The sequence below is a fragment of the Fundulus heteroclitus genome, unplaced genomic scaffold (genome assembly GCF_011125445.2).
Source record: "Fundulus heteroclitus isolate FHET01 unplaced genomic scaffold, MU-UCD_Fhet_4.1 scaffold_54, whole genome shotgun sequence".
Classification (NCBI taxonomy): Eukaryota; Metazoa; Chordata; class Actinopteri; order Cyprinodontiformes; family Fundulidae; genus Fundulus; species Fundulus heteroclitus.
Window position 1 is genome coordinate 81,846 of NW_023396967.1, and position 26,447 is coordinate 108,292.

Below are 26,447 nucleotides of genomic sequence, written 5' to 3' on the forward strand. Positions count from 1 at the left end.
CTTTTGTTTTCTTGTTCATTGGTGGACTCTCCACTTATTCTCACGGCCATTCCATACCCTTTTTCTCCTGATGCAACAACTTGTTTTTATTAAAATGTTTCACTCCCCATCTCAACCTCTGGTCTGTCTGCATTAGGCTCCAACTAGACATCAACCAAGACAGACCAATGTGCAAGATGTAATCATGCAGAGGAAAAGCTTTATAAACTGAGATTGTGTTGACAGTTATAATCAAATACTACCAAATAATTTCTGTGCCTGTGGCTGTGCACAAATCACACTTCATGCATGTTGTAAATCCTAATGAAGCTCAATGAAAAAGACATTTTATTTCTGCGGTTGCTTGTTAGCACACACAATTCGACTTAGACCCTCCTTCTTGACTTTACTGAGTCTGTATTGAAAAGCTGCACAGAGAACATGGCTCTCACAACTAAAAAATACAAAGGAAGTAACTATTGTGTGGCCAAGGAAAATATATTCAGTGATACGAACAATTTAATTGTTTGTTCAACACCAAACCATGAAGTTAAACGTCCAAGAAAACAAGATTTCTGGTGCTGAGGTGGGTGGTTGGCTTTGGGGGTTAACTGAGTCTCCACAAAATCCAATTTTGCTCAGAGCCCCTAACAGTCAGGGGTCAGCCCTATTCAAGGCTTTGTTGTTTCACCTATCTTAGTGGCTTTCTAGCCCACTTGAATATCTACAACTCAAAACAAATCTATATAGGCCCTCCAAAAGTAAGGTCCTGATGGCAATTAACTGTTATCTTTGGACAAGGGCGCCTCTCTTTCAGTAAGAATGTAACAGCCTGAAATCAGCACTAAGTTAATCATTAATTCTCCCAGAACTGTCCTGTGTGAAGTCAGGCATTCAGTAAGCGGACCGCTTTCATCCAAAGGCTGTAATTGAGTTTAGCGTGGTTGTGCAATTAAAAAAAAGAAGAAAACTATGTCCATGTCCTATTTTTTTCACCCTTACCCACCCACTTTTTTGTTAGATATAATGAGCTATAATTAATTCCCAATGCAGCCTGGCCCTCATGAAAGTCTGCCTTTCTCTGTGTCTGTAGGTGTGCGTTTGTGTGCATTACCCACAAATAATGCATTCTATCACAAAAACTGTTATTTTTGACATATCTCCTTAAGCTGTTCTCTCCAGCACGCGGATGCTTTCTCCTAGAAACTTGACAGACATGAAGCTTTTCACTGCAATGTATCATCTTTTATTTCTTCATGCTTTTTTCTCTCCAGATTGCTGTGGATATCTTCTGTGACACAGATGCGGCTCGTCCGCTGGTCCTTCCCTCTACCCACTGTCGGAGCACTGATGCAGTCATGCAAAGCTCCACACACATGACTGGAGGTGCACCCAGACTGCACAATTGGCTTGTTGCCTTAGCCGTGTTATAAGCTAGGATGTCACTAGCGTATTATTTTAAATGAGCAATTACACAGCGTCTAAAGCATCAATATAGCATTCTAGCACAGATTAAATGTATTATTATAATTATTTTGCACAATTGAAGGGATTAGCCTTAAAAGGTTGATCAAGCCAGTTAATAACTGTCTTCTACCTTTTTTTGCACAGGCAAATCCCCCCAATAGCTCGCTGCGACAGTGAATCTACTTACTTATGTGTGTGCTAAAGGCCACTCTAGATAGAAATTAAATAACTTGCATCTGTGTGTAATTTAATCTCAGAATTGAAGGCCTCAGAGGTTTGTAGGAGAACGTAAATAAAACCCTGCATCTCAAAGACCATGAGACACAGCAGACCGATCCGGCACGAAGACGAGGAGAAAGTTAAAGCAATATTAGGAAACAAAAGAAAATCTCCAACTTTGAACATCTTACTGAGCACTGTTGAGTCTATCATATGAGAATGGAAAGAGAAGGATACCATTGTAAACCCACCAAGACGTGATGGTCAACCTAAGCTGACAAGCCAGAGATGGAGATGAATCATTTATCACAGAGGCAGCCAAGAAGCCCATGGTAACTCGTGAGACGCTGCAGAGATCCTGAGCTCAGCTGGGGAATCTCAGAACAGTTATTAGTTGTAAAGTCCACAGATCTGGTCTTTATGGAAAAGTGGCAACAAGAAAGCTCTTGTCAAAGTCTCATTTGAGGTTTGTTACGAGCCACGTAGGACACATAGTAAACATATGGATGAGCTCTCTCTGGTCAGGTGCATGCAGGCCAAAATTGAAGGGCGTGGCCTTCGTGCAAACTGCTATGTGTGGAGCAAACCTAAAACTGAACAGCTTCCTGAACAAACCATCCCCAAAAGGGGGGAAAAAACAACATCTGGAATCATCATGCTGTGCTTTTATTTAGCAGGGACAGAGTTAATGGTGTAACTGATGGAGCTGTATGCAGATACATTCTGGAAGAGAGCCAGTTGGAGGCTGTAAAACACTTGAGAATTGTTTTTTGTTTTTTTTTATCAAACACACGACCTCAGGGTCACAATCCAGCAGGACAATGACCCCAAACAGCCAAAACTACAATGGAATGTTTTATATCAAAGCACACACATTTTTTTAAATGCCCAAAGGTCGAACCAAGAATCCCATGCAAGGTTTACAAATCACTGTTCACACACACTCTCCTTTACTCTGACTGAGCTTGAGCTATTTTGCAAAGAAGAATGGACACATATTTGAAGTTCACTACTTATGCAAAGCTGGCAAAACCAAACCCCAAAAGACTTGCATGTGTATCTGCAGCTACAGTCCTGGCTAACACCATGAAAATGAGTCACAACAAACCGGCTCTTCAGTATCTGCACTGACTCTATGTTTATCAAAGATTAGATTTGAAAGCACTAAATCTGTCTTGGGCCAAAACACATTTCTGAGTTCCTTGTTAAGTATGAAGCATATATACACCTCAGGTTTCCAGCGACCTGCTTAGTCAACGTTCCCAGGACAGCATTTAGTTTCTGTGCTCCTCGGCTCTTAAACCGACTCCCTGAAAACCTGAGAAGTGCCGAAACTGTTGGTTCCTTTACGCCACGACTGAAAATGTTGTTTGCTCACATCATCAGTTTGTTTCTTTTAAGGTGTTAACAAAAGCATTTTAACACCTGTTTCTCTTATTTAAGGTTTTTATGCTTTGTTATTCACTTTTTGTTTTTCTTTTACAGTAATGTCATGTAAAGCACCATGGATTGCCTTGCATATGAATGTATGCTGTATAAAGGAAATCACCTTGCCTTGCCTAAAGATCATTGATGTTATTCTTACTCAAAGGGGCTAAATACAAAAATACAAAACCATTTTTTCAAGTTGCGGTTTTGCACTACTGCGTGTTATTTTATTCCATAAAATCCCAGAATAAAATACTCTGGAGTTTGTGGCTGTGATGCAAAAACACTGTGGAAGAGGATGCAAGTACTTTTGCACAGCACTTTGTTTGGTTCAGAGAAACCGAACCATCCATGCAAACTAGATGCAGAGGTCACATTGTGTCGTTAATTCATCTTTTTGATGATGCCAAATGGTCTGTGAGCCATAATTTTCTTTTAAGGTTTATTAACTACAGGCAATTTTCAGTTCACTGCTGCATTTTCCAGAGTCACTGCCAAATGTTTTATGGTAGCATTGGCGGAAACGATGATAGTATGATATCTGGCAAAGACTACCATAATTCAGTCAGCCTTCACATCCACGGCAGATATCCGCTTTCTTCTGCTGCCACACACTCAGTTCAAGCTGCCCAAAAAACAGACGGGTGTGTGTGTGTGTGTGTGTGAGAGAGAGAGTTGGTGTGCTGGAAGCTGGTGGGCTCCTGCTGCTCATAGAAACACACTTTTGTTACCAAAACACCATGCAGCTTGTGAAAAACACCTACTAGCAGCCACCTGACCATGACAGTGGAGCAAAGTAGAGAGGAGAATGATTGTTATTTAGCAAATGTATAATTATATTATTATTATTATTATTATTATTATTATTATTATTATTATTATTATTATTATTATTATTATTATTATTATTATTATTATTATCAGTAGTAGTATTAGTAATAGTAGTAGTAGTAGTAGTGTTGCAATACCCTGCAACAGAAATTGCTAGGCTAAGTTTAGCTTAGTGATAAAAAAAAATACACTTATGTAATTGACTAATATTAATTTCCTTTCCTCAGTTTTCAAACTGCAGAGACTGTAGAGTTTTCTTTGTCATCAATACATGTTTACTTTAAAACCAGATCATCATTTTACTTCAAGGAAATATAGAACAGCAGTAAGGTGAAATCCCGAGTTGACGTAACCTTCACGTTCAAATCCGTCTGTGGCGGTGTGAACTATATATCATCTGATTCATGTGACAATTTGCTGGAATCATAACTTCTCCTCCCCCGGGTAAAATACAGTCGGCTCTTGAAAGGCAAATTAAGAAAAACGCGCGGGCCGGAGCTGAGGCCAGGAATGTGACAAAAACTAATTGATGTATGGGGACACTTCATGTCACGGGATGGGACCCAGAAATGTCATGTTAGATTGTAATTACTTTGTGCAATCTCATGTCTCATGTTTTACCACAGTATGAATAATCTGGATAAATTTAGTTCATTATGTTGGTTGAAATGTTTATGCAACCCATTAACACATATTTTATAGGAACATAGTTAATATACTGGGAATGTATGGATGGATGACTTTCCATCCATCTGAATGCTTCTGCTACCTATAAATACACTCAAACTTATAAGATTAAAAAGCCATATATGATCATATTGTATAAATCAAAGCAATTTAAGATGAATACAAGGAAGCAGAAATTAGCAGGATACTGGCTTTGAGCCTAAATTCAGTGATGGAAGCTATGGGAAACCAGAACATCTCATTGATACTGTTAAGATCACTCCGGATGGTTCCAAAGCCAAAAACGGATAAAATAGTCCTTCCACTGAGCCCTGTCTCCGTCCTAAGTCATTCTCTCCGTTGGAAATTTCCAGAAAACATCCGAAAGGGATGCAGAATAGAAGCTGAAATCTCATTTGGTTCAGTTTCCACCTTAGCCGACCCCTTCTGATGAAGAGGAGCAGCATTTCAACTCAAGCTCTCCTTACACCCTCTCTTTAGGCTGACCCACCCTCCCCCCTCCAAAAAAAAAAAAAGAAAAAGACCCCTCTGTGTCAGGAATACTGTGTCGGGGGTACAAACACATATAGAGTAAACGGTTTAAGATCAAGGCAGGATATGCATTCCAATTGGGATTTTTCCGAACAAATGCCAAATTTGCCATCATTTGGGTTGCATGCCCAGTGATTCTATCAAAAGGGTTTTTTAGAATGCAATCCTCTTGTTTCAAAAAATATTTATGTCGATGAAAACAGTCAGCTACGGTTCAGAAAGCCTTTTGTTGAGCGTGACAGCTTATTGTTTGTGCTCACTTTAGGTGTCATTCAATCAATATATCTATAAAAGCTGTGGTCAGGTCTTTCTTATCCATTTGCAATCCTTTTATTTTATCAGGCTTATGTGAGAAATACATTTATGTGTGCAGTCTGTAATTTGATATTGTCCAGTTAGATCAAACAAGACCTTCCCTCAGAAAAAATAAATAAAAGTTGGGGTCTGCATATTCTATCCAAAGAGCTTTGTATGCTGTTTCACTTTAATAATCTTTTATATTTGTGCTAGGGATCCATTTGATGTGCTCTAATACACCCATACGCCACTGTAGGTGCTGGCTCTCTGTCTTTTTACTATTAAAAGACAAGACAAATGGTCCACCTTTTATTTAGACAGAGTGCATCATCCATGGAGTCCCACCTAAGTTTCAATTTGTTATTCATCAGGATTCAGGGCTGTGTTTAATTTATTTCACAGTGCATCTTAAATTAAGTAAGGTGCGGAAAATAGCATTTCAAGACCCCTGCTGTGCAAAATGTCACTTTCCTCTTAAATTTCAACTTGTGAACGGCAGTGATAAACTGCTTTAGCTGGGATCCCTGAATTTTTTTGTCTTTCAAAGATGTTTCTCAAAAAATAAAATCACAGTTGTTTCTAATATAACGCTTGCTGGAAAACCTATTTCAATACCACAGGGGCACCACAGGGGTCTGTACTCTCATCATTCCTTTTCACTATGAACAACTCAGACTTCCAGTACAAGACAGACGGCTGTCGTCTGCAGAAATACACAGATGACTCTGCAGTGGTTGGGCGCACCAGAGATGGACAAAAAGCTGAGTACAGGGAGTTGGTGGACCACTTTGTGGGATTGTGCAGAAACAATAATTTCCTCTTGAATGTGAATAAAACAAATTAAATGATTGTAGATTTCAGGAAAAACAGAAATAGGTCAAACACTATTGCCTTTATGGGCAAAGAAGTGGAGGTGTGGGAGGAAATCTAGGTTTTCACCTGGACAACAGACTGGACTGTGAAGGGAGCGAGAAAGTTGTACTTCTTGAGTAAGCTCAGGTCCTTCAGCGTTTTCCACCAGATGCTGCACATCTTCTATAAGTCTGATGTGGAGAGTGTGAGCTCTTCTGCCATCCTCTCTTGGTGTAGCAGTATCAGAGCCAGTGATTTATTTCCCAACCTTTTCTGTTTTGTACCAGTCTGGGTGGTATACATACAATTTACTGATGCTATATATACTGCTCAAAAAAATAAAGGGAACACTTGAACAACACAATGTAACTCCAAGTGTTCCCTTTATTTTTTGAGCAGTATATATAATACAGAATTCTAAATACTATATTTAAGATTATTCTCAACATATTGAGCTATTGTCAGTGCATTCTTTAACAAACAAGTGCTGACCTATTTACTCCAGAATGACTCAGGCTTGCTAACATTCAAATCCAAAGCTTGACAGTTGCAAAGGACATTTAGTAGCACAGTCACACATGCAATTTAAGGGTGTAATAAATTGGCGAAACATTTGGCCCAGAAAATGTGTTTTTTGCCTAAACGTGTGCAGCTCTTTTGACCCTTCTTTGTAAAATTGTGGTACAAGTACTCGTTATAAGGTTGAGTTAATAAACAGTAACAGCTAACATATGTATGCCTGTCACACTGGTCCTTACAGGAATAACATAAAGGATATATGCAGCACCTGGGTTCCTTTCCAGAAGACTAGGTTTATTTTTTATTTTTATTTTTTTTATTTTTGTAAATAAAGTAATCCCAAAAGTTGGTTCAATGCGTTTGATATAAACACAATAATTAAAGTAAACCTTTTTGGCATCCTTGGTTTAGGGATATGGCGCCCTCTGGTGGCTATTTCTAAACAAAAGTTGAGGCTAAGGAGCTAACTAGAAGTGTGAATATCGTGTAGTTTTTCCCCCGACTAAAAGCAATCGGTCATCAAACCACAAAACTTAGTTTGAGAAAAAAAAATAACACGGTGTGTCAACGAAATTAATTTTAAGGAAGAGATAACGTAGGCTTAAACTGAGACACAATCAGCCAGGCCTGCAGGGGGCGCTCTTTCAACCCAGACAGACCCTTCTAGAAAGGCAGACTCGCCGTTTCTGCGGAGCGGATGTTAAGCTGTTGTTCATCCGCCAGTGAAGCTACTACGTCCAGGGCGCAGCGATGGCTAGCACTGCGAAGCAAGGTTCTAAAATTGTCTCCAAAACAGCGTCGGGGGGCAATGCGGCCGCGGGGGCCGGCGGAGGACCGCCTATTGTGCCGCTTGCATCTCCGCTCATGGGGAAAAAGAAGAAGCCGTTTTTGGGGATGCCCGCTCCGCTGGGCTACGTTCCCGGTCTGGGCAGAGGGTGAGCTAACGAGGCTACGAAGCTAAGCTAGCTCAAGTGCTTGTTTGGATATATATGTCAACCTGCATGTTTATCATAACAGATGCGGTCTTAATTATATCTTAGAATTTGCTAAAATTAGCCATTGTATGTTTACGTCTCGGGGTCCGATAAATGAGGTTAAAAAGTTATTTTTTATAAATTTAAACTTGAAACATTTAGTGCTAACGAATTAGTTTATAGCAGTTCGTTTAAAATGCGCCAATTCACATGAAGTCCTCTCGTTTTATGAGATAAAGGAGCCTAGTTTTAATTCAGTCTTGTATATAATTCAGTTCTTTCTTAATTCGAATTATTTGCAGTCCAATTCAACCCAAAGTATAATTCAAAACTGATACCATCCTCAAAACTAATTGGTAAAAAGTCATTACAAGTAAAATGTGTAAATAATTTGACAAACAACTTTAACATGAGTAAATGTTCAAGGATAGTTTTGTTTTTAAGAAAAAGGGCAGACATATTTTTCCACTTATGTTAGGTTTGCTAGCAAAGATCTTCATTAAGCTTGTTTGATCAAACAATGTATTTCCACTGAAAAAGCATTAAATAACTTTCAAACAGCAGAGATCATATGTGTTGGTTAAAGATTTGATCAGTTAGAGGATTTAAAACCTAAAATATCAGGAGGTTTATGTCCCTCATTTTAAATGAAAAGCTGTGACCAATAAAAACAGAATTGTTTTTTATATATTACTATAAACTGCTGACAAACAATCTTTGATTAATGCTTTGTTTTTTTAAGTAAGAACACATTTCAGTTAATTGACTTTAATATCCCCTTTATTCAGATAAAAAACATATTATTTTTATCATTAGAAGTAGAGACTGAGGATATTATTTATTGAAACATAAAAAAACAACATTCTGCTTATGTTCTTGTTTTTTTTTTTTTTTTTTTTAACTAAAACATCTGTGAAATTCCTCACTGAGTGAAAGTGGTGTACTGTACTTTAAGGACCCTTCAAACATGCTTCAAAGGCTCATAAAAGCAAGGTTTTGGTTAAACTGGGGTCTTCAGATCCCACACAGAGCCGCCAACATGTTGCATGCATCTTTAATTGCCAAAAAAATGTTCCAAACACACATTTCATTTAATATTTTGTTGCACTAAACGCCTTAATTTCTCAGATCCGAATGTCAGAAAGGTTTTGATTGATATCTGTGCTCCAGTGCGACTGGTTTCACCACGCGGTCGGATATCGGTCCTGCTCGTGATGCCAACGATCCAGTGGATGACAGACATGCACCCCCGGGGAAAAGGACGGTGGGGGACCAGATGAAAAAGAATCAGGATGATGATGATGAAGACCTGAACGACACCAACTATGATGAGGTTTCTACGACTAAATTATTTAGTCTTTATGATACAGTTTGTTTTTAAATCATTTCAAAAATGTAAGCTGACTTCGAAGTATTTGCTCTTCCATGGCAAACTGTTGTTTTAATGAGTTTGTGTTTCATTTATTCCTAAAGTTTAATGGCTATGCAGGTAGCTTGTTCTCCAGCGGCCCCTATGAAAAAGACGACGAAGAAGCAGATGCTATATATGCAGCTCTGGACAAGAGGATGGATGAAAGACGCAAAGAAAGAAGGTTAGTAATGAAGCTGGGACAAAATGCTCACCTTCAGACAAAATGTTCTCTGTGTACCTGACTCTGATTATTTTATGTCCCTTTTGTTTTCAGAGAACTAAGAGAAAAGGAAGAAATTGAGAAATACCGTATGGAGCGACCTAAAATCCAGCAGCAGTTCTCAGATCTGAAGGTGGGAAATTTCTTGAAAAGTTTCTAAACTTTTGACATAATTTTGTTTCTTTTTGTTACTTTACAATATCCACCACTTTGTAGTTTGTAATCAGTGTAATTGTGCAATGTGCAGGATGGCAGACGATACAAAAAAAATATGCACTTATTTTGCCTTAATTTTGCAATTGCTTTGCAAAATAATGCCTGTGCAAAGTCTCAGTTATTTTTATTATTATCAGTTGTTTGTAAAACAATAAAATGCACACCCAAGCAAAAGCTTTGAGAAAATAATGATTTGTTTTAAAAAATAAAATTACAAACTTGCAATGACTGATTGCAGTGTCTGTTCACTCTTAAATTGACACACCTGACATTATTATTCATGTCAAAGTAGAGCTGGGCAATATAGAAAAAAGTATATTGATAAAATAGAAAGCTTATTAATCGATAGCAATAATTATCAAAAAATTATAAACGGATATTTTAAGTGCAGCCCTGGCCATTTTAAGCTTATTTATGCTTATTGGCTTATTTTTAGATGAACACAAACACTGAATTCAAACTCAACCCTTGATTCAACCACTTTTTTGCCAAAACTGCAAGTTTAAAAAGAAAGAAAGAACATGTGCTCTTTGAAGGGGCGGGGCTTGTCAACAGAGCTTTCCTGGGTCTAAGTTTGTGATTGGTTGGGAGGATGTAATGTCTGTAGTGTTAACCTACGTGATAGGCTAGAATGGAAAGGGAAGGAACTTATGAACTTTTTATTGACACTCTTTTCTATCGCACCACGCGTCTGTTGATTTATATACGTCTGTTTATATATATATATATATATATATATATATATATATATATATATATATATATATATATATATATATATATATATATATATATATATATATATATATATATATAGTCCATAGCATGTAGTCTATGGTATTTGACTACATGCTTGTTCAAAGAAAAAAAATTACCTGTTTGAATTTTAAAAAAGCTCTATTATAGCTTGATGGATGTATTTGGTACATAGACTGGTGAATTTTTCCGACACTAATAAGAAGCGTCAGAGTTTAGGAGAAGAAACTAAATTATAATCTTCAAAAAAAATTTAAATGAAGCAGGTCTGATCTTTCATTTTTGTCAATTAAACAGCTACTCAGTTGGTTCTGAAGGCAACCCAGCGCAAGTTTAACCTACAAACCTGGATCTTTACAGTGGGGATTTATAAATACAAATTTAATTTGCCTCCTGTTCGAGTTATTCCACATATGAAAGTTCTGTCTTACTTTGGATTTCTTCCCTCATAATTGGGAATATATAATTAGGCTGTCTGACAAAAATTTTCTTTTTATTAATTTTCCCTGTTTATGCACAGAGGAAGCTGGCCGAGGTGTCAGAGGAGGAGTGGCTGAGCATCCCTGAAGTTGGAGATGCACGCAACAAGCGTCAGAGGAATCCCCGGCATGAGAAGCTGACCCCGGTCCCCGACAGCTTCTTCTCTAAGCATCTGCAGAGCGGGGAGAATCACACCTCTGTGGATCCGTTGCAGGGGGTCAGTGTTTATGCAAATACACAAACGTTCAAATAAAAGCATGTCACAGGACGTTATATGTTGTAGTTACAACAATATCCAGCAGGAGTCAGGATATGTCAGTAAAAACTTCAGCCAGTGCAGTTTGCAGATTGTGATGAGTAGTCGTCATTTTTAATCAAACATAAAAAGGCACACTCGTTTAGCTGGTTCCTACATCTGCACAACGCATACTTTACAATGAAGAAATGCAAACAAAAACATTTGTTCAATAAAAATGTTTCTTTCCGTGCTGCAGGACTATCCTTTAACATTCAAGGCTGTTTCATAAATTGTTTTGTTATGCTGAAAGAAAATCTTCATCCTTCCCTTAATTATTATTGCTCCCCGTCTTCACTAGCTGGGAGGCCTGAACACGCCGTATCCAGGAGGCATGACACCAGGTCTGATGACTCCAGGCACGGGAGAGCTGGATATGAGGAAAATTGGCCAGGCCAGAAACACCCTCATGGATATGAGGCTCAGTCAGGTGAACTTTTAATGCATTTTGAAAGAAGCCAGTCATTCTTGCCCGTGCCCTTCTGATTTTTTTTTTTTTAGATTAACATTTTTGTTTTCTCCCCCTGTTCACCCTCCAGGTTTCTGATTCAGTCAGTGGACAGACCGTTGTCGATCCCAAGGGTTACCTGACAGACCTCAACTCCATGATTCCCACCTATGGAGGAGACATCAGGTAATAAAAGAGGATCAGGTGGAAATTTGTTAGGAAAAAAAAAAAAAAACACTTTTGTTTGCGTTTTCTTGTTTGACGATCCGTGTTTTGACTGTTTATCCAGTGACATTAAAAAGGCTCGTCTGCTGCTGAAGTCAGTGAGGGAGACCAACCCCCACCATCCACCTGCCTGGATTGCTTCTGCTAGGCTGGAAGAGGTGACAGGCAAGCTGCAGGTGGCCAGGAACCTGATCATGAAAGGCACGGAGATGTGTCCAAAGGTAAAGATAATGGACAGATTGGAAAAAAAACCCATCAGTTTAGGCATTAAAGGGTCACCCACGTGGTATAGCATCACTAAAATAAATAATATTTCACTGGTTACATAATTTCAGTTTTCGCCGACTAGTCGAGACAAGCTAAGACGTGATATTTTTGCTGTACGAAAAAAAAAAAAAAGCATTTCGTGGAACTGTCCGTACCTTTCTGCTGAGACGAGCATTTCTGATCTGACTGTCAACCAGAGTGAGGATGTGTGGCTGGAGGCTGCGAGGCTCCAGCCTGGTGACACAGCCAAAGCCGTGGTGGCTCAGGCGGTCCGCCACCTGCCGCAGTCCGTCCGCATCTACATCAGAGCAGCGGAGCTGGAGACGGACATCAGAGCTAAGAAACGAGTCCTCAGGAAGGGTAAGGTTAAGTTTTGTTGGGGTTTTTTTTATCCTGAAGGAAAATAGTTTTTTTTTCGATTTTCTGCTTACATCGTCCTGGGATGAAAGCAGTTGTTTTGGAAATGCGCGTTGCTATTATGAGGTTATGAGGTTCGTGTGCCTTCCCAGCACTGGATGTGTGAATTAGTTGGAGGCTGCTGCCAAAAGGAAGACACTAATTTCTGTGGGGCTAAAATTCAAGGCCAGTCTCAATCTGTTGATTGTCTCATAAAAGAGCCCACCCAACGCTATCAGAGTAACATTTGGCAGCTGCGTTGCTGGCTCGTCTTCAAGGCCGGGCCCTGTGTTCAACCATGGTGTCAATGCCCCAACACACACACACACATGTACACACGCACACGTACACACACAGGCACACACGCATCAGTGTTTCCCAGCAGCATACTCCACTGACAGAGATGGATCGAAGTTGTCTCTGAGGAGGAACTTTCTCCGCCTCTACATGTTTGAATGCCTCTGCTCTACTTTGCTTCATTACGTACACAATACTTCTTTTTCTGCTTCCCACCCAACTCGACTACAAATGCGCAACTTGAACCGCTTCCACACACGGAGCGATTTCCCGATTTGGTAATTTGACAGCTAATCAGTGTCAGTTTTGTGTGTTAAAGAGCAGCCTGATGTCTGTTGATTTAAAAAAAAAAAGAAAAAGAGATTCATTTTTTTTTTTATTACAAACTAGTTCAACTTGCACGCAATACAGAACGGCATCTTAAAACAGATGTGATTTAAAGGTTCTCACATCTTGTCTAAATTTTCTGGCATGCATACGTGCAGAATTAAATGCTTAATAACTCGGCCCTGGTAGATTGAACGCTGTTTTTATTCAGGGTTTTCCACGTTTGGGTCGAGTTGCATCCCGAATAATGAGCTCTGTGTCTGACTGTGGATGGTGGACATTTAAAACTAAGAAAAGTAAAAGTTATTGTTGTCTTACAGCTGACAGCAGCACATGTGAATACATGCGTAGGAAAAGCCTTACGGGAAGTAAGGAATACGTGTTCCTTTGACGCCATAATTTGCTGAATGTTCACAAGTGACAAGCGGAGACTTTAAAAGCCCCAATAACCAACTAAGTGTTTTCTATAAAACTGTTTATTGCGGCGCTGAACTGGCCAACCCGGTTCTGTTAATCTTGAGCGTTTCGTTTTCACCTCGCAGGTCTGCATTTCTACCCGGCTTGATGTTTGGTCAAGTTTTGGAGCTTATTAGTGGCTTTCCTCTGAGAAACTGTCTGACTGACTGGGGATCCGTGTCTCTAATAGATTGATGAAGCCGTTGCATTTGTGCCTACTGTGTCAGAATGTTTCACATGTTGCCACCGCACCTTGTCTCCCTCAGCTTTAGAAAATGTATCAAAGTCGGTGCGACTGTGGAAGGCAGCTGTTGAGCTCGAGGAGCCAGAAGACGCTAGGATCATGCTCAGCAGAGCTGTCGAGTGTTGCCCTACCAGTGTGGAGGTAACGCTTCAAACATCTTTACATCTTATGATTTTCTCTTTAGGGGAATCTACGGCTTTTTTCTGCTTGATCGGCCCTGACCAGTGACCAACCAGCTTAAAAATTCAAAAAATCTGATCTTTTTTTTAGACCAGTGAATGCACCATAAGCGAGCTTTACAGCAAAAACACTCTTCAGAGCTGCTTTAGCCTATAGTGCTACTTATACTGAGCTGTAGGAACGTGTTAAAGGGGAAACTTTCGATTTGTACTAGATTTTATACAGCACCTTTTCACAGATTTTAACATATTTGTTGCCATTAGCTGTGGCTGGCTCTGGCCCGTCTGGAAACGTACGAGAACGCCCGCCGCGTGTTGAACAAAGCTCGAGAGAATATCCCCACCGATCGGCACATCTGGATCACTGCTGCCAAGTTGGAGGAGGCCAACGGCAACACTCAGATGGTGGACAAGATCATCGACAGAGCCATCACTTCTCTGCGGGCCAATGGGGTGGAAATCAACAGGGAGCAGTGGATTCAGGTCAGACGGTCAAACGCAGCTCACTGCCACGCTTTATTTGTCAATCTTTCTTTTTTTCATAAAAAAAAATTGAATTGCTGATTAAATGTTGCTTACATTTAACATTAAAAAAAGCTTTTGAGATGCCCAACATTCACAAACTTTGAATGTATTGAAGCTATAGTAATATTTAAGACTGGTGACACAAGTTAGCTTGAAATAGACCTCAATATGTTTTCTTTCTATTCTAAATGCATTAAGTTGTTAAAATTCCTTGTTGATCCTTAAGTTGTTTATTTTCCTACTAAACCCCAGAGTACCGCTTGAGAATAAGGTGGAAAATAATTGTGACTGCACCTTTAAACCTCGGAAGGGGAACTGTGCCATGCTTGGTTTCATTCAGATTTGACAGTGTGCCAGGATATTGGCTAAGTGTTCCTCGGTTACTTCATAGGAAAGCAACTAAACATGCTGCCAGCACCCCGAGGTGGAAGAATAGGATCATCCAAGCGCTGCTTGGTTGAAAATCACTGTCGGGGTGTATTAAAGTATCTTCTAGCAGATGAAAGCAAAGTCTGCGACACAGTGGAAGCTCAGACCTACAGAGTTGGTACATGTCTTCTATACCTGCCAAAATATTCCTGAGACAAACTGTGCAGATTCCTTAAGCATAACAAGTTAAAGATGCAACATAAGCCATCATTTCAACACTGGTAGGAGGGTTAGAAAGCAAAGTCCAACACAGTTATGAGACTTTAGCGAGCAACAAAATCTTTCATTGCAACACTGCAATTTATGTTTAGTGTACAGTTATTTTGTAACCAGACCGATGAAGAGTTTATTCCCTAAAGAAACTAGCTATATATATATATATATATATATATATATATATAAAAATAAATTAACCCTGAGTCATCTATATGGATATTAATCAGTAACCAGGGTTCATCCCATGATATCTGTTGTAGAAGACATTTTCCTCTAACGCCAGGTGTGGAAATGCTCCCGACTAGATTTCCTCATCATTCCAGTCTTATCTCTAGATTAAGATGGGTGCCAAGAGTTCATGCCTTCATTTTTTTATTATTCTCTCTCTTCACGCAGAGTTATTTCTCCCTCTAAATGTTTCTACTTGTCCCGCAGGATGCAGAAGAGTGTGACAAAGCAGGCAGCGTGGCCACCTGCCAAGCGGTAATAAGAGCTGTCATAGGGATTGGCATCGAAGAGGAGGACCGCAAACATACGTGGATGGAGGACGCAGATAGTGTAGGTTTTGGAAAAATTATTTGTTGCTTTCCTCCTTTACACTGCTCATAGTATTATCCTCTTACAACTTAGAATGATGATCAGAGGTTTACCCAAGCTCATAATTATGAACATGACTTGGACTTTGATAATGCATTATAACTGTTTTTTTTTTTTTGGGAGAGTGATTATTTAACAAATGTCTTCATAGAATTATTTGAATCAGTTTGCCGTATATGTTTCAAATTATTCTTTGATTTCTCTGAACCACACAGGTTGAAAATTATACTTACAGGTCCAGATATGTACACGCACTCCAACCAGTATTTGGTTAAATGCGCTGTAGGATTTTTTTTTTTTTTTAGAGAAACCACATGCATTTTGCAGCCATCTGTGAGGTCCTGGTATAATCTTGCTTCGGCTTTTCAGAATTGGTAGAGCTTACCGTAATTTTCAGACTGTAAGGCGCACTTAAAATCCTTAAATATTCTCAAAAACTGATGGTGTTCCTTTATATATGATTAAAGTTGTGCTTACTGACTGATTTTATGTGGTACAAAGCAGTCAAAAATTTGTCAAAATGTGTAACAATGACTTTGGATAGCAATGAAGCCGCTCCACTCAATGGATATTCGGAGCATTACGGCACACTGTGTCACTACCTGATCAGACCCCTGAGCTGTCTACAAAACTGCCTGACTGTAATGTCTAAACTAGAGTGCATTCATTGTAAGGCAACCTGCGAGTATGCGCTAGAAACAATAAACCTAGTAAGTTAATTCAATATAAAAGTTACATTTATTTTGGTCTTATGTTAGAAACGGCAGTGTAGACTAACTACAGAGCTGTGTACAAGATGGGGCGAAGTGATATATCACTCTTGGGAAGAATATTTAATGCACTTTATTATCCGGTGCGCCTTATGGTCTGAAAATATGGTATTTAAATTGAAGTTATTTGCTTTTAAGCATATCCCTACATTTGCAGCAGGGTTGAGGTCAGTGCAGGTCCAGAAGCTTAATGGCATCTTTTTTATTTATTTTATTTTTCAAACATCTTGTTTATCTGTAGTGAAGTTGAACAACTTGGATGGAGTCCTCCTCCTTTTGCAGCACACCAGTACCACTGGCAGCAAAAAAATAAAACCTCATCATGACGCAACCACCACCATGCTTGGCATTTAGGGTTGTTAGGTGTGAAAAGTGTTTTGAAATGGATAAAGGAAGCTAATATTGAGCTTCTGGAATTATGCTAAAACGCCAGTCAGTCCTCACCAGACAATCAGCCACTTTTAAATGTGCTTTACCGTTTATGATAAGAAGAATGGTCAAATATCCTGCCAGAATCATCCCAGAACCTTGCTGATGAAGGAAGCTAATATTGAGCTTCTGGAATTATGCTAAAACGCCAGTCAGTCCTCACCAGACAATCAGCCACTTTTAAATGTGCTTTACCGTTTATGATAAGAAGAATGGTCAAATATCCTGCCAGAATCATCCCAGAACCTTGCTGATGGCTAGGAAAGCTGTTGCATTTTCTGTATCAACAACAAACATTAATGCGGACTACTTATCTGAGCCTTTGTGTAATTCTGAACCTGTCTGCATTGGAGGAAATCTCCACTAGATTCAAATGTGGGCATCAACTCGTGTAAGTTATTTGTTTTATCATGAGCCCATCCTGGAAAAGCGTTTCAAATGCATTTTTAAAGCCCCCATCCCGTCGATAATGAGTGCATTCATGACGCCTGACCAGTACAGTAGATGTCTGTATGAGTTTGCAGTGGGAGGTTGAACTGGTTTCCTCTTTGTGCTTCAGTGCGTGGCCCACGGGGCTCTAGAATGCGCCAGGGCCATTTATGCCCACGCCCTGCAGGTGTTTCCCAGTAAGAAAAGCGTTTGGCTTCGAGCGGCCTACTTTGAGAAGAACCACGGCACCAGGTGAACCGCTTTGTTTTTTTTTTTTGCTGAGCCAGCGTCTGATTCCCTTTTGATGATTAACCTCATGTTCTCTTCTTTTGTCGTCTCGTGTCACATCAACGGCCTCCGTGCCTCACATTCATCCCGCTCAGAGAGTCTTTGGAAGCCCTTCTGCAGAGAGCCGTAGCTCACTGTCCCAAAGCGGAGGTCCTGTGGCTGATGGGCGCCAAGTCCAAGTGGCTGGCCAACGACGTTCCAGCCGCTAGAAGTATCCTCGCTCTCGCTTTTCAGGTGAAGACGACGACATGCAAAGGTCACCTTGTCACGCGCTACCGAGCTGTAGCGTTTCCGTGGCTACGCTCAGCCAATCACCCAGCATGCACTCTGCCTGACTCCTTTCGGTCTACTCTAGGCTAACCCCAACAGTGAAGAGATCTGGCTCGCTGCCGTCAAACTGGAGTCGGAGAACAATGAGTACGAAAGAGCCCGTCGACTGCTGGCCAAGGCTCGCAGCAGCGCACCGACAGCCAGGGTGGGTGAGAGTTTGTGTGTGAAAAAGGGGAGGGGGGGATATTGGGAGCATTTCTATTTTATATGATTCAAATTTTGATTTAAAAGAGATGCATAAAAGTGCATTTTTAAACCTAGCTGATCCTGGATGACCCTCTGTGTGACTATCACTAGAGGACATTTTTGATTTATAAAGCACTTTAAAGCATCCCAATAAGGAGCCAAAAACGCATGATAGAAAAAAAACACACAATTCAGTTAAAGACTCTGCTGAGTGAGGGACATCAAAAGCCTTTCTGAACAAATGCGTCTTCAATTTGCGTCTTTAAACGGTTATTAGAGATTCGTCTTTCATGTGGCTCCTCCGGCCATTCTGCGCTCTTCAGGCTCAGGCTTGCAGATTATCTTTACCTACAAACAGTCAGGAACACTCGTGTTGACAGACGCTCTTAGCTGAACCCGGTAGCTATCATCTTAGCGCTTTGACCTGGCTATATTCCCTTTTGATCCCTGACTTTTTAATGTTGGTTCGTTCTCCTTCAGACGTCAGATCAGACATCTTTATGGGTTAATGACTCAGTCAAGCTTTCTGCAGGGATGCCAGATTATTTTACAATGTGGTTTTGCTATTTTCTAGTATTTCTGTGTCTGTGTCAAGCGTGTTATAAGTTCGGTGGAAATTGGAGGGCGTTCCTTTTGGAATGCATACTTGTTTTCTGGCGGAAAATGAACTTTTCTCTCTAACGTTCCCAGGTATTCATGAAATCTGTGAAACTGGAGTGGGTGTTGGGAAACATAGAAGCTGCACAGGAGCTGTGCACTGAAGCTCTGAAACATTACGAGGACTTCCCCAAGCTGTGGATGATGCGAGGCCAGATAGAGGAGCAGTGTGAAAACATGGACAAGGCCAGAGAGGCTTATAACCAGGGGGTAAGACGCAGCAAACGGTTGTTTCCGTCTCTTTGTATCTTTCACTGAAGATGAGTGTGTCCTTGGAACTAGAATAAGCTTTTGTTTATTTTATCTTTTTTTTTTTTTTTTGCAGTTGAAAAAGTGTCCCCACTCTGTTCCTCTGTGGTTGCTGCTGTCTCGTCTTGAAGAACGAGTGGGCCAGCTGACCCGGGCCAGAGCGATCCTGGAGAAAGCGCGGCTGAAGAACCCACAGTCCCCTGAGCTGTGGTGAGAAAACACAAGTGAAACTGTTTTGTCTGAGGTCAACCTTGGAAAGATAACCTTTGGCATCTTTTACAATTTGTTTTACATCTTTTACATCAAGTAAAAAAAAAAATGGGTTTTCTCCTTAAGGCACACGTTTTTAAAAAAATATATATATATTTTATATTACTGTAATGCTGAAAGCCATATGTTGCCAGATAAGAAGTGTGTCTCCCCAGGAATCCCTAAAATAATTCAAGTATTTGTGTTTACCAGGCTGGAGTCTGTCAGACTGGAGTACAGGGCCGGGCTGAAGAACATAGCCAACACACTGATGGCCAAAGCGCTGCAGGAGTGCCCAAATTCAGGTAAAAATAAAAAAACATAACAACCTTGTCTTTCAGGGCTGGGCAATATGTCGAGATTCAATATATGGAGATTTTTTTTAAAGAGATGAGACTGTATTGTTTATATTGAGATGCTCTACGTTGCGCTAGAATTCTACTTTTGTATATTCCAGTTGGTTATTTTTCAGCTGTTTCTCATGTTTATTTATTGCTGTTTGTTAAAAAATGTGCATGTGAGACATTTGGGATTAAGCTTTGATTCAGAGATGCCTTTTTACAATTACATTATGAAAAGAAAAACCTATCGAGATATTATTTTTGTTTCATATTGTCCAGTTCTAATGTCTTTTAATAAACGTTTTTTTCTTAGAATTCATAAAAAAAATATATATATTTTGGTAATTGAGCCTTACTGAACAAAGGTAATAGAAATTTCCTAAACTAGCTGGTGTCTTCAGCAGATTCTTGTTCTGAAGCAATATTAAACAATATCCTCTAATTTAGAGTTTTTATCTCCTTTGGTCTCTCATAACATTGGACCTTTTAAGCAAGGGCAAAACTATTAAAACTAGGACTGAAGACACATTTTTAACCCCCACTGGAATAGAAATGATAATAAATAAAAAAAGTTGTAAGCCTGATAATTATGTTTTGGGGAGGACCCTTTAATTCTGCCATTGCTATTTATGCATTGACAGCAGAATTGATTGAACAAAATCCAGTTTCTTTTAGTTTATTTTCTATTAAGGTATAAAATGTCACACTTTTTCCCCCTCTCACCATTTTCTCTGGTCAAAGGGATCCTTTGGGCTGAGGCAGTGTTCTTGGAAGCCAGACCCCAGAGGAAGACCAAGAGTGTGGACGCTTTGAAGAAATGTGAACATGATCCTCACGTGTTGCTCGCCGTGGCAAAGTAAGACTGCAACCTCTTTGCTGCTTTGTCCTTTAGTCTCAGAAATAATGCATCTTTGATATCTGCCGTAAAATGTATTTTTATAATCTCCGAATTTTTATGTTGTTTTTTTTTAATGTAAACTTGTGCAAACGTCAGGCTGTTCTGGAGTGAGCGTAAAATCACCAAAGCCAGAGAGTGGTTCCTCAGGACGGTAAAGATCGAGCCTGACCTGGGAGATGCCTGGGCTCTCTTCTACAAGTTTGAGCTGCAACACGGCACAGAGGTACCAGTCTTCCCCTTTGACTTATGCAAGCTAAATCTCTCTGTTCAGCACCATACATCTCTAACTCACTCTACAACATAGACAATTTTCAAATAGTTCACACTGTGCAATAAATTGTATTTTTACAATTCATTGACGTTATCTTTTTTTTTATACACGTTTTTCTTTTCTACTTCAGGGTTAGTTGGTTGTAATTTTGCAAAATTTATATACAAAATGATGGTGTTGTTTATTTTGCACATTTCCTGAGCCATTGCAACACAATCTCATCCAGATATGTATGCGATGATGCAAATCTGATAAGTCTTAAGTTTAGAATTTACGTCTCCAGTAAACGTAATGACTTGTTCCTGCGTTGCACTGTAAGAGTTCAACTTTAACGTCTGCATTCGTCAGGAGCAACAGGAAGAGGTGCGCAAACGATGTGAGAATGCAGAGCCCCGCCACGGAGAGCTGTGGTGCGCCGAGTCCAAACACGTCCTGAACTGGCAGAAGAAGACGGGGGAGATTTTAGCGCTGGTAGCCACCAAGATCAAGAACACATTCTGAAACTGAGGAGGGTCCCTGGAGGACGCTGGCAGTCACCGGTCAAGCCAGAAACAGCTATGGACATGATTGTTCTCCATCTGGACATGCCCAGCTCACACAAAATTCATCTTTTTTTAGACTTTATCATTTTACAAACATGAATCTGTTGTTTTTTGGATGTAATGACATAAAATAATGATTTATTGTTGGTCTGAAAATGACAAGCTTGTTACTCGTCTCAGTGCAACTGTGAGGTATTCTATAAAAGCTATCGGGTTTTTGTCATTGATAGACTCTCACCCCCACATTGTCTTTTCTCAGACATTTAATGCTGTTATTTTTTTTTTTTTTTTTTTTAGGCTTTTGTCATGTTTATTTGTCTCGTGTGCATAGTAAACCCTGCTGCAGTTATTTTAACAGCCTAAAAGCGTCCTCTTTGCTTTTGCAATTATCTGGTGGTCTTCCTAGAGAGCTGTGCAATCACCAGACAGCCACAGATAATTTATGTGTCGGAAATAAGGAAGATTCATAAACAATTGGTCATCAAAAATCTAATCAGGCTCATTAATAAAATATATTTTTCGAATCAGTGTCAAATCTATTTAGAAAATGTATGCTGAAGGAATAATTTTTACTTAATTCTTGTGGATTAGATGGATTAAGTGCATACTTTATGAAAAGTAATGACATGTTTATATCACACAAATATATTTTCAGTCACACTTCAAATTAAAATGTTATGATTTTTATTGGACTTTGTCACTTATCGAATCAATAACCTATTAGTAATCACGCTCCTATTAGTAAGTAATTAGGTGAGAAAATAAAAAATAAAAAAATCGTGGAATTTAAAGGGAGTTTAGAAGGAATTCAGAATGAGTATAGAATAAGAATACGTTTAGCTGATTAAAGATCTAACCTTATAAAGTTCCATTAACGTTTAAGAGTCTGCAAGTATAGTTTGGAATTTTAAATATACTGTTTTGACTTTAGGAAAGCTTTGGTGAGGAAACAGAGGAATTAACTCCAAATAAACCACCATAAAACCTGCTTATTGGATGTCTTTGGTCTGAAAATGGACTGGTGTGTCTCAGGAGGGGGGGATTGGTGAGATTGCTAAGGTTAGCAGTATGCTAACCTGTTTTCAACTTTTAACTATAATGCGTCAAGGGAAAAAAATGGGTCACCTTTGGGGTAAAGGCCAAGATGCTTTGGGGGACTCTTACTACTGCAGTTGCTCCTTATATTTCTGCCAAATACATAAACATAAAGAAATAATACACAGATTATTGACTGGTGAGTGAGCGAACCCAAAATCAAAAATAAAATAAAAACTAAACAAAACCTCTTGGGAGTTCAGGTAAAGATAAAAAGCCCGTTAGGATCTGTGTGCCATTGTTTGTTTTGACGACGTGCTCACCTTTCACCTGCTTGATCTTCAAGCAGGTGATTCAAGTCATAAACAGCCTCAGGCAGCTTTGACAGCTGAACGGAAATTTCTACGTCACCATAGATATTTGTGTTTCTCATTAAAGGCACGCAAACTGCCATCTAGTAAATGGCTTAAATGGGTATAGAAACGTGGATTTAAATTGACTGCAATGTCTATCTTTTTTAAGCTTAGTGTCCCAATATTATCTCTCTCCCTTTTAAAATGTTAGTGATAAACATGATTAGCCATTTAATTTAAAATATTAAAATGAAAAATGCACTGTTCTATATGTTTTCTGTATTTTTCTGGCAATCTTATGTGCGTGGATGATTAACAACTTTAGAAATTAGTTTTCTTTTTGGAGGTGGGGGTCTTGTAGGAGGAAATGTACCTTTTCCAGTGAAAATTTCGAATTAAATAAAACTGCAATATAGCAAAGTCCGTCGACCTCCAACACCCCACCCCCCAACCACACTTTCACCACCATCAGTAAGTCCTTTGGTGGGATTTAAATGTCAAACTTTGTTTGAGAGAATAATGGCTTTATTTAGTTAGAAGTTTTCCCAGACCTTTGAGTCCAGTTCTAACCCACCCAAAAAGTTCCCATACTTGTTCTTTGTTGAAACTTGGCCATTTTGGTTTGGCCGAAAGTCGGGTTCATTGTGTGTTTGTTGCTTTATTCATTACACTCCCAAGTCACCTAAGATTTTTCAAAAAAGAGAGAAAACATTTTCAGAGTTTAAGCGCTGCATCCAGTTTGAAACAACCCCCTAAACGCGTCCTTTATGCTTTAGATAGAGCTTCCAAAACAGCCCTTGTTTTGGGGTCACGTCTTTTCAACGAAACCGAAAGGATTAAGCCGAGTGATTTATTGCAAAAGTTTTCCTCGACTTGATCGGACAGGAGTTTGGTGAAACCCTAAGCCCATCGCCAACCATCCATGACGGGGAAGGAAATAGGAGCTTTGGTGATGTTGGAAACAACGGCGCACCACGCTGGACCGCTCACGGCGACAGCATTAACCTCTGCACTGTAGGAAGAGCAAAAATACCGAAGAAGAGGAAGAAGGGAAGGGGAAAAAAAGCAGGTTCGGTTACAATGAGTTCTGCCGAATCCTAGTTCCCGACAGAGATGGGTTTGCTCGTCTGAGGATCCCGCAGAAGATCATGATAAATGGTAAGCGCAGTGGTGCGCATTTACGCAGCGGGTGAGTTGCTAAGGCGAGATCTGTGAATGTTGCGCCATTCATGGTGAGGTTTTGCGCGGGACTGTCTCTAGTCACCTTGATAGGAACATGCCATGCAGTGACTATCTTTCATTCCCACTGTCCAGCTCAACAAAATCCTATTTTATGCTGTTTGTTTTTTTACACCAATCTATTTCTTTCGTAGTGTCTGACCGGATCTTTGCTCCGTAATGTCCTGTTGGTTCTCGTTTTGGCCAACTGTTGTGGTAAACGTAGATGTAACTATAAAGAAATACTGGACTCCTACAAAGAGGTCATCTTCGTCGAGCTGCAAAATCTGGTATGATCAAATTGCACATAGGGTTTGCTTGTTTTTAATGACTTTATCAACGTTGACGTTCAGCTATCTTTTTACAACATGAGTTCATGCTTGATAATAGACTGCCCTCCAGTGTTTAATATATAATTAAAGCTTGGGGATGCTTTTTTTATCTCCTTCATGGCGAATCAAATATACAGTAATTACATAAAAAATTTGATTTATCCTGCAGAATTTGACTGGATCAGCCACTACATTCAAAGGGAGAGACTCTTGTCCCTCAGGAAAAGTAAGTGGCAACGCACCAAGCAAGCACGTTGACATTTCAGAGAGCACAAACAACGTCGACCTGGGGATAGCTGATAACGTTTTTGATGTATTTTCTTTATTGTAGAACAGATAATTAAAAAAAGTAAAATAAAACATATTTTTAACTTAGCATTTAGTTGAGTTCTTCAAAAGCATTATCTGAGCATTCAATATTTACCTAAATGTATATTTATTACAATTGTTTTTCAGAGTACAATTTTATTTATTGAGATTTGTAAATATTTTTTTTCTTTCCCTGTTAATTTAGATATTTTTATTGTTTAGTCGCTTGTTATTGTTTAACATTATATGTAAATAGGCATATAATGTATGAACCATGGCAGCTGTCCACTTTATGCTAACATTTAATTTCCAGTTAAGACAGAACATATGTCCAGATGCTTGTTTTGCTCAGTTTATTTCATCTAACAAACTTTACATATTAGTAAGTAACCATCTTTTTATGTGTTAACTGAAAATGAACTGTTAACATTATGTGGACAATTGCCCTCGTTCACTGTTTTATGAGTACATATCTTTCCATTTTGAGGTATTCCTTGTATAGTAAAAGACAAAGTGTTTCCTCCTCAGCAGTGTAGTTCATAATGTTGATTAGGATGTTTATTATTGCGTCTACATGTGTTGTGTAGGAAGTTTTTTTTTTTATCAATGGAGTAATTCAGGTCATTAGGTTTGATGTTAATCTATTACACACTTAGCTTTACTCTTTTAACAAAATGCTGAATGATTCAACGAGTTCATTTGTTGTTTACAAAGTGGTGCTTCGCAGGTGCTTTCAGCACCATGGACAGGGTAAACAATCTGCCCCAGTTTGTCACACAATTCTAATTCTTAGAAAGTATTTTCAATGTTTTTCAATATTTTCAACATCATTAAACGTATATGTCATGTAGTGTGACTCCAACCTGTCAGACATGATAGACTAAATCAAATACTGTCCCCTGTTCTTTTATCTTTGGGCTGTGATGCCACGACAGGAAGGTCGCATCTTGGTGTCCATCTATGGTATGACGAAGCAGATATTGTGCCAGAGGGGTGGCAAGCAGCTTGACCTGGAAAGGCCAGTTGAGAGCATGGAGCAGCTTATCATTCAAAACTGCAATACTAATTACATGGTAAAAAAATAAAATAAATAAATAAATAAATAAAAAATCAACAACAAAACAAAAAAAAAATCACCAGTTTTGAAGTTACTCTTTAAAACCTCAGGCATCGGTTGATGAGTTACAGATAACGCAAATTAATTTTCTGTAATTTCTGTTGATTGTTTTCAGGCAAAGAAAACCTCATGTTCAGCTGTCAGAAAAATACAAGGCAAAAAGAGGAAGAGATTGAGGTTTATCAGACTTATAAAGATGCTGATCACTTGTTGGGAGAAACTTCAGAGTGCCCATGTTCTCTCTAATTAGGATAAACGGTGCTGCCCTTTCATGAAGATACCAGTTAACTTGCAAGAATGTTCACTGCACCGCTACAAAACCCGATAACCTATTTTTTTTATGCACAGCTCTTTTTCTAATGCAATACCATGAATGTTTACTCTTGCTGTTAAGTTCTCAGTGTTTTGTGTATTAAATCTTCTTGACTTGTGTGTGCAGCCCTGCTCCTCATTATGTTAGAGTTTCATCATAACCACAGATAAGCTAAAAATATCCAAAGTGCATTCAAATACTTTAAGAACAAGCACATTGCCAAGGTCTCTCCGGATGTAACAACATTTATGTATCATGTAAGCCACATTTCACTGTAACCACAACTTTATACCACATAATAAAAATGCTAAATACTTGCCAATAGAAGTCCTTTTTGATTGTGGTGTCAAATTTGACATGCTA

At 39.2% G+C, this 26,447-nt stretch overlaps 1 protein-coding gene and 1 long non-coding RNA gene across 3 annotated transcripts; both read left to right on the forward strand.

The window, feature by feature from the left end:
* The first annotated feature begins 7,511 nt into the window (after positions 1-7,511).
* Positions 7,512-21,767, forward strand: prpf6 (PRP6 pre-mRNA processing factor 6 homolog (S. cerevisiae)). Its single transcript, XM_012862329.3, has 21 exons — positions 7,512-7,745; positions 8,955-9,117; positions 9,258-9,376; positions 9,470-9,548; positions 10,908-11,084; positions 11,464-11,592; positions 11,702-11,796; positions 11,900-12,056; positions 12,300-12,462; positions 13,845-13,963; positions 14,266-14,484; positions 15,607-15,729; positions 17,527-17,648; positions 17,780-17,918; positions 18,040-18,159; positions 18,891-19,067; positions 19,183-19,316; positions 19,569-19,660; positions 20,438-20,552; positions 20,691-20,817; positions 21,214-21,767. Exons 1-21 carry the CDS (start codon positions 7,561-7,563, stop codon positions 21,364-21,366), a joined length of 2,907 nt encoding a protein of 968 aa, XP_012717783.2. The 5' UTR covers positions 7,512-7,560; the 3' UTR covers positions 21,367-21,767.
* Positions 21,768-23,483: 1,716 nt separating this feature from the next.
* On the forward strand, positions 23,484-26,403 carry LOC118561044. Of its 2 annotated transcripts, none has more exons than XR_004929741.1 (5): positions 23,484-23,984; positions 24,169-24,303; positions 24,515-24,571; positions 25,590-25,727; positions 25,887-26,403. It is a non-coding gene; the product is annotated as an uncharacterized LOC118561044 (long non-coding RNA). The 2 variants fall into 2 exon arrangements; XR_004929740.1 differs by having other exon boundaries at positions 23,490-23,953.
* The last annotated feature ends 44 nt before the right edge of the window (positions 26,404-26,447 follow it).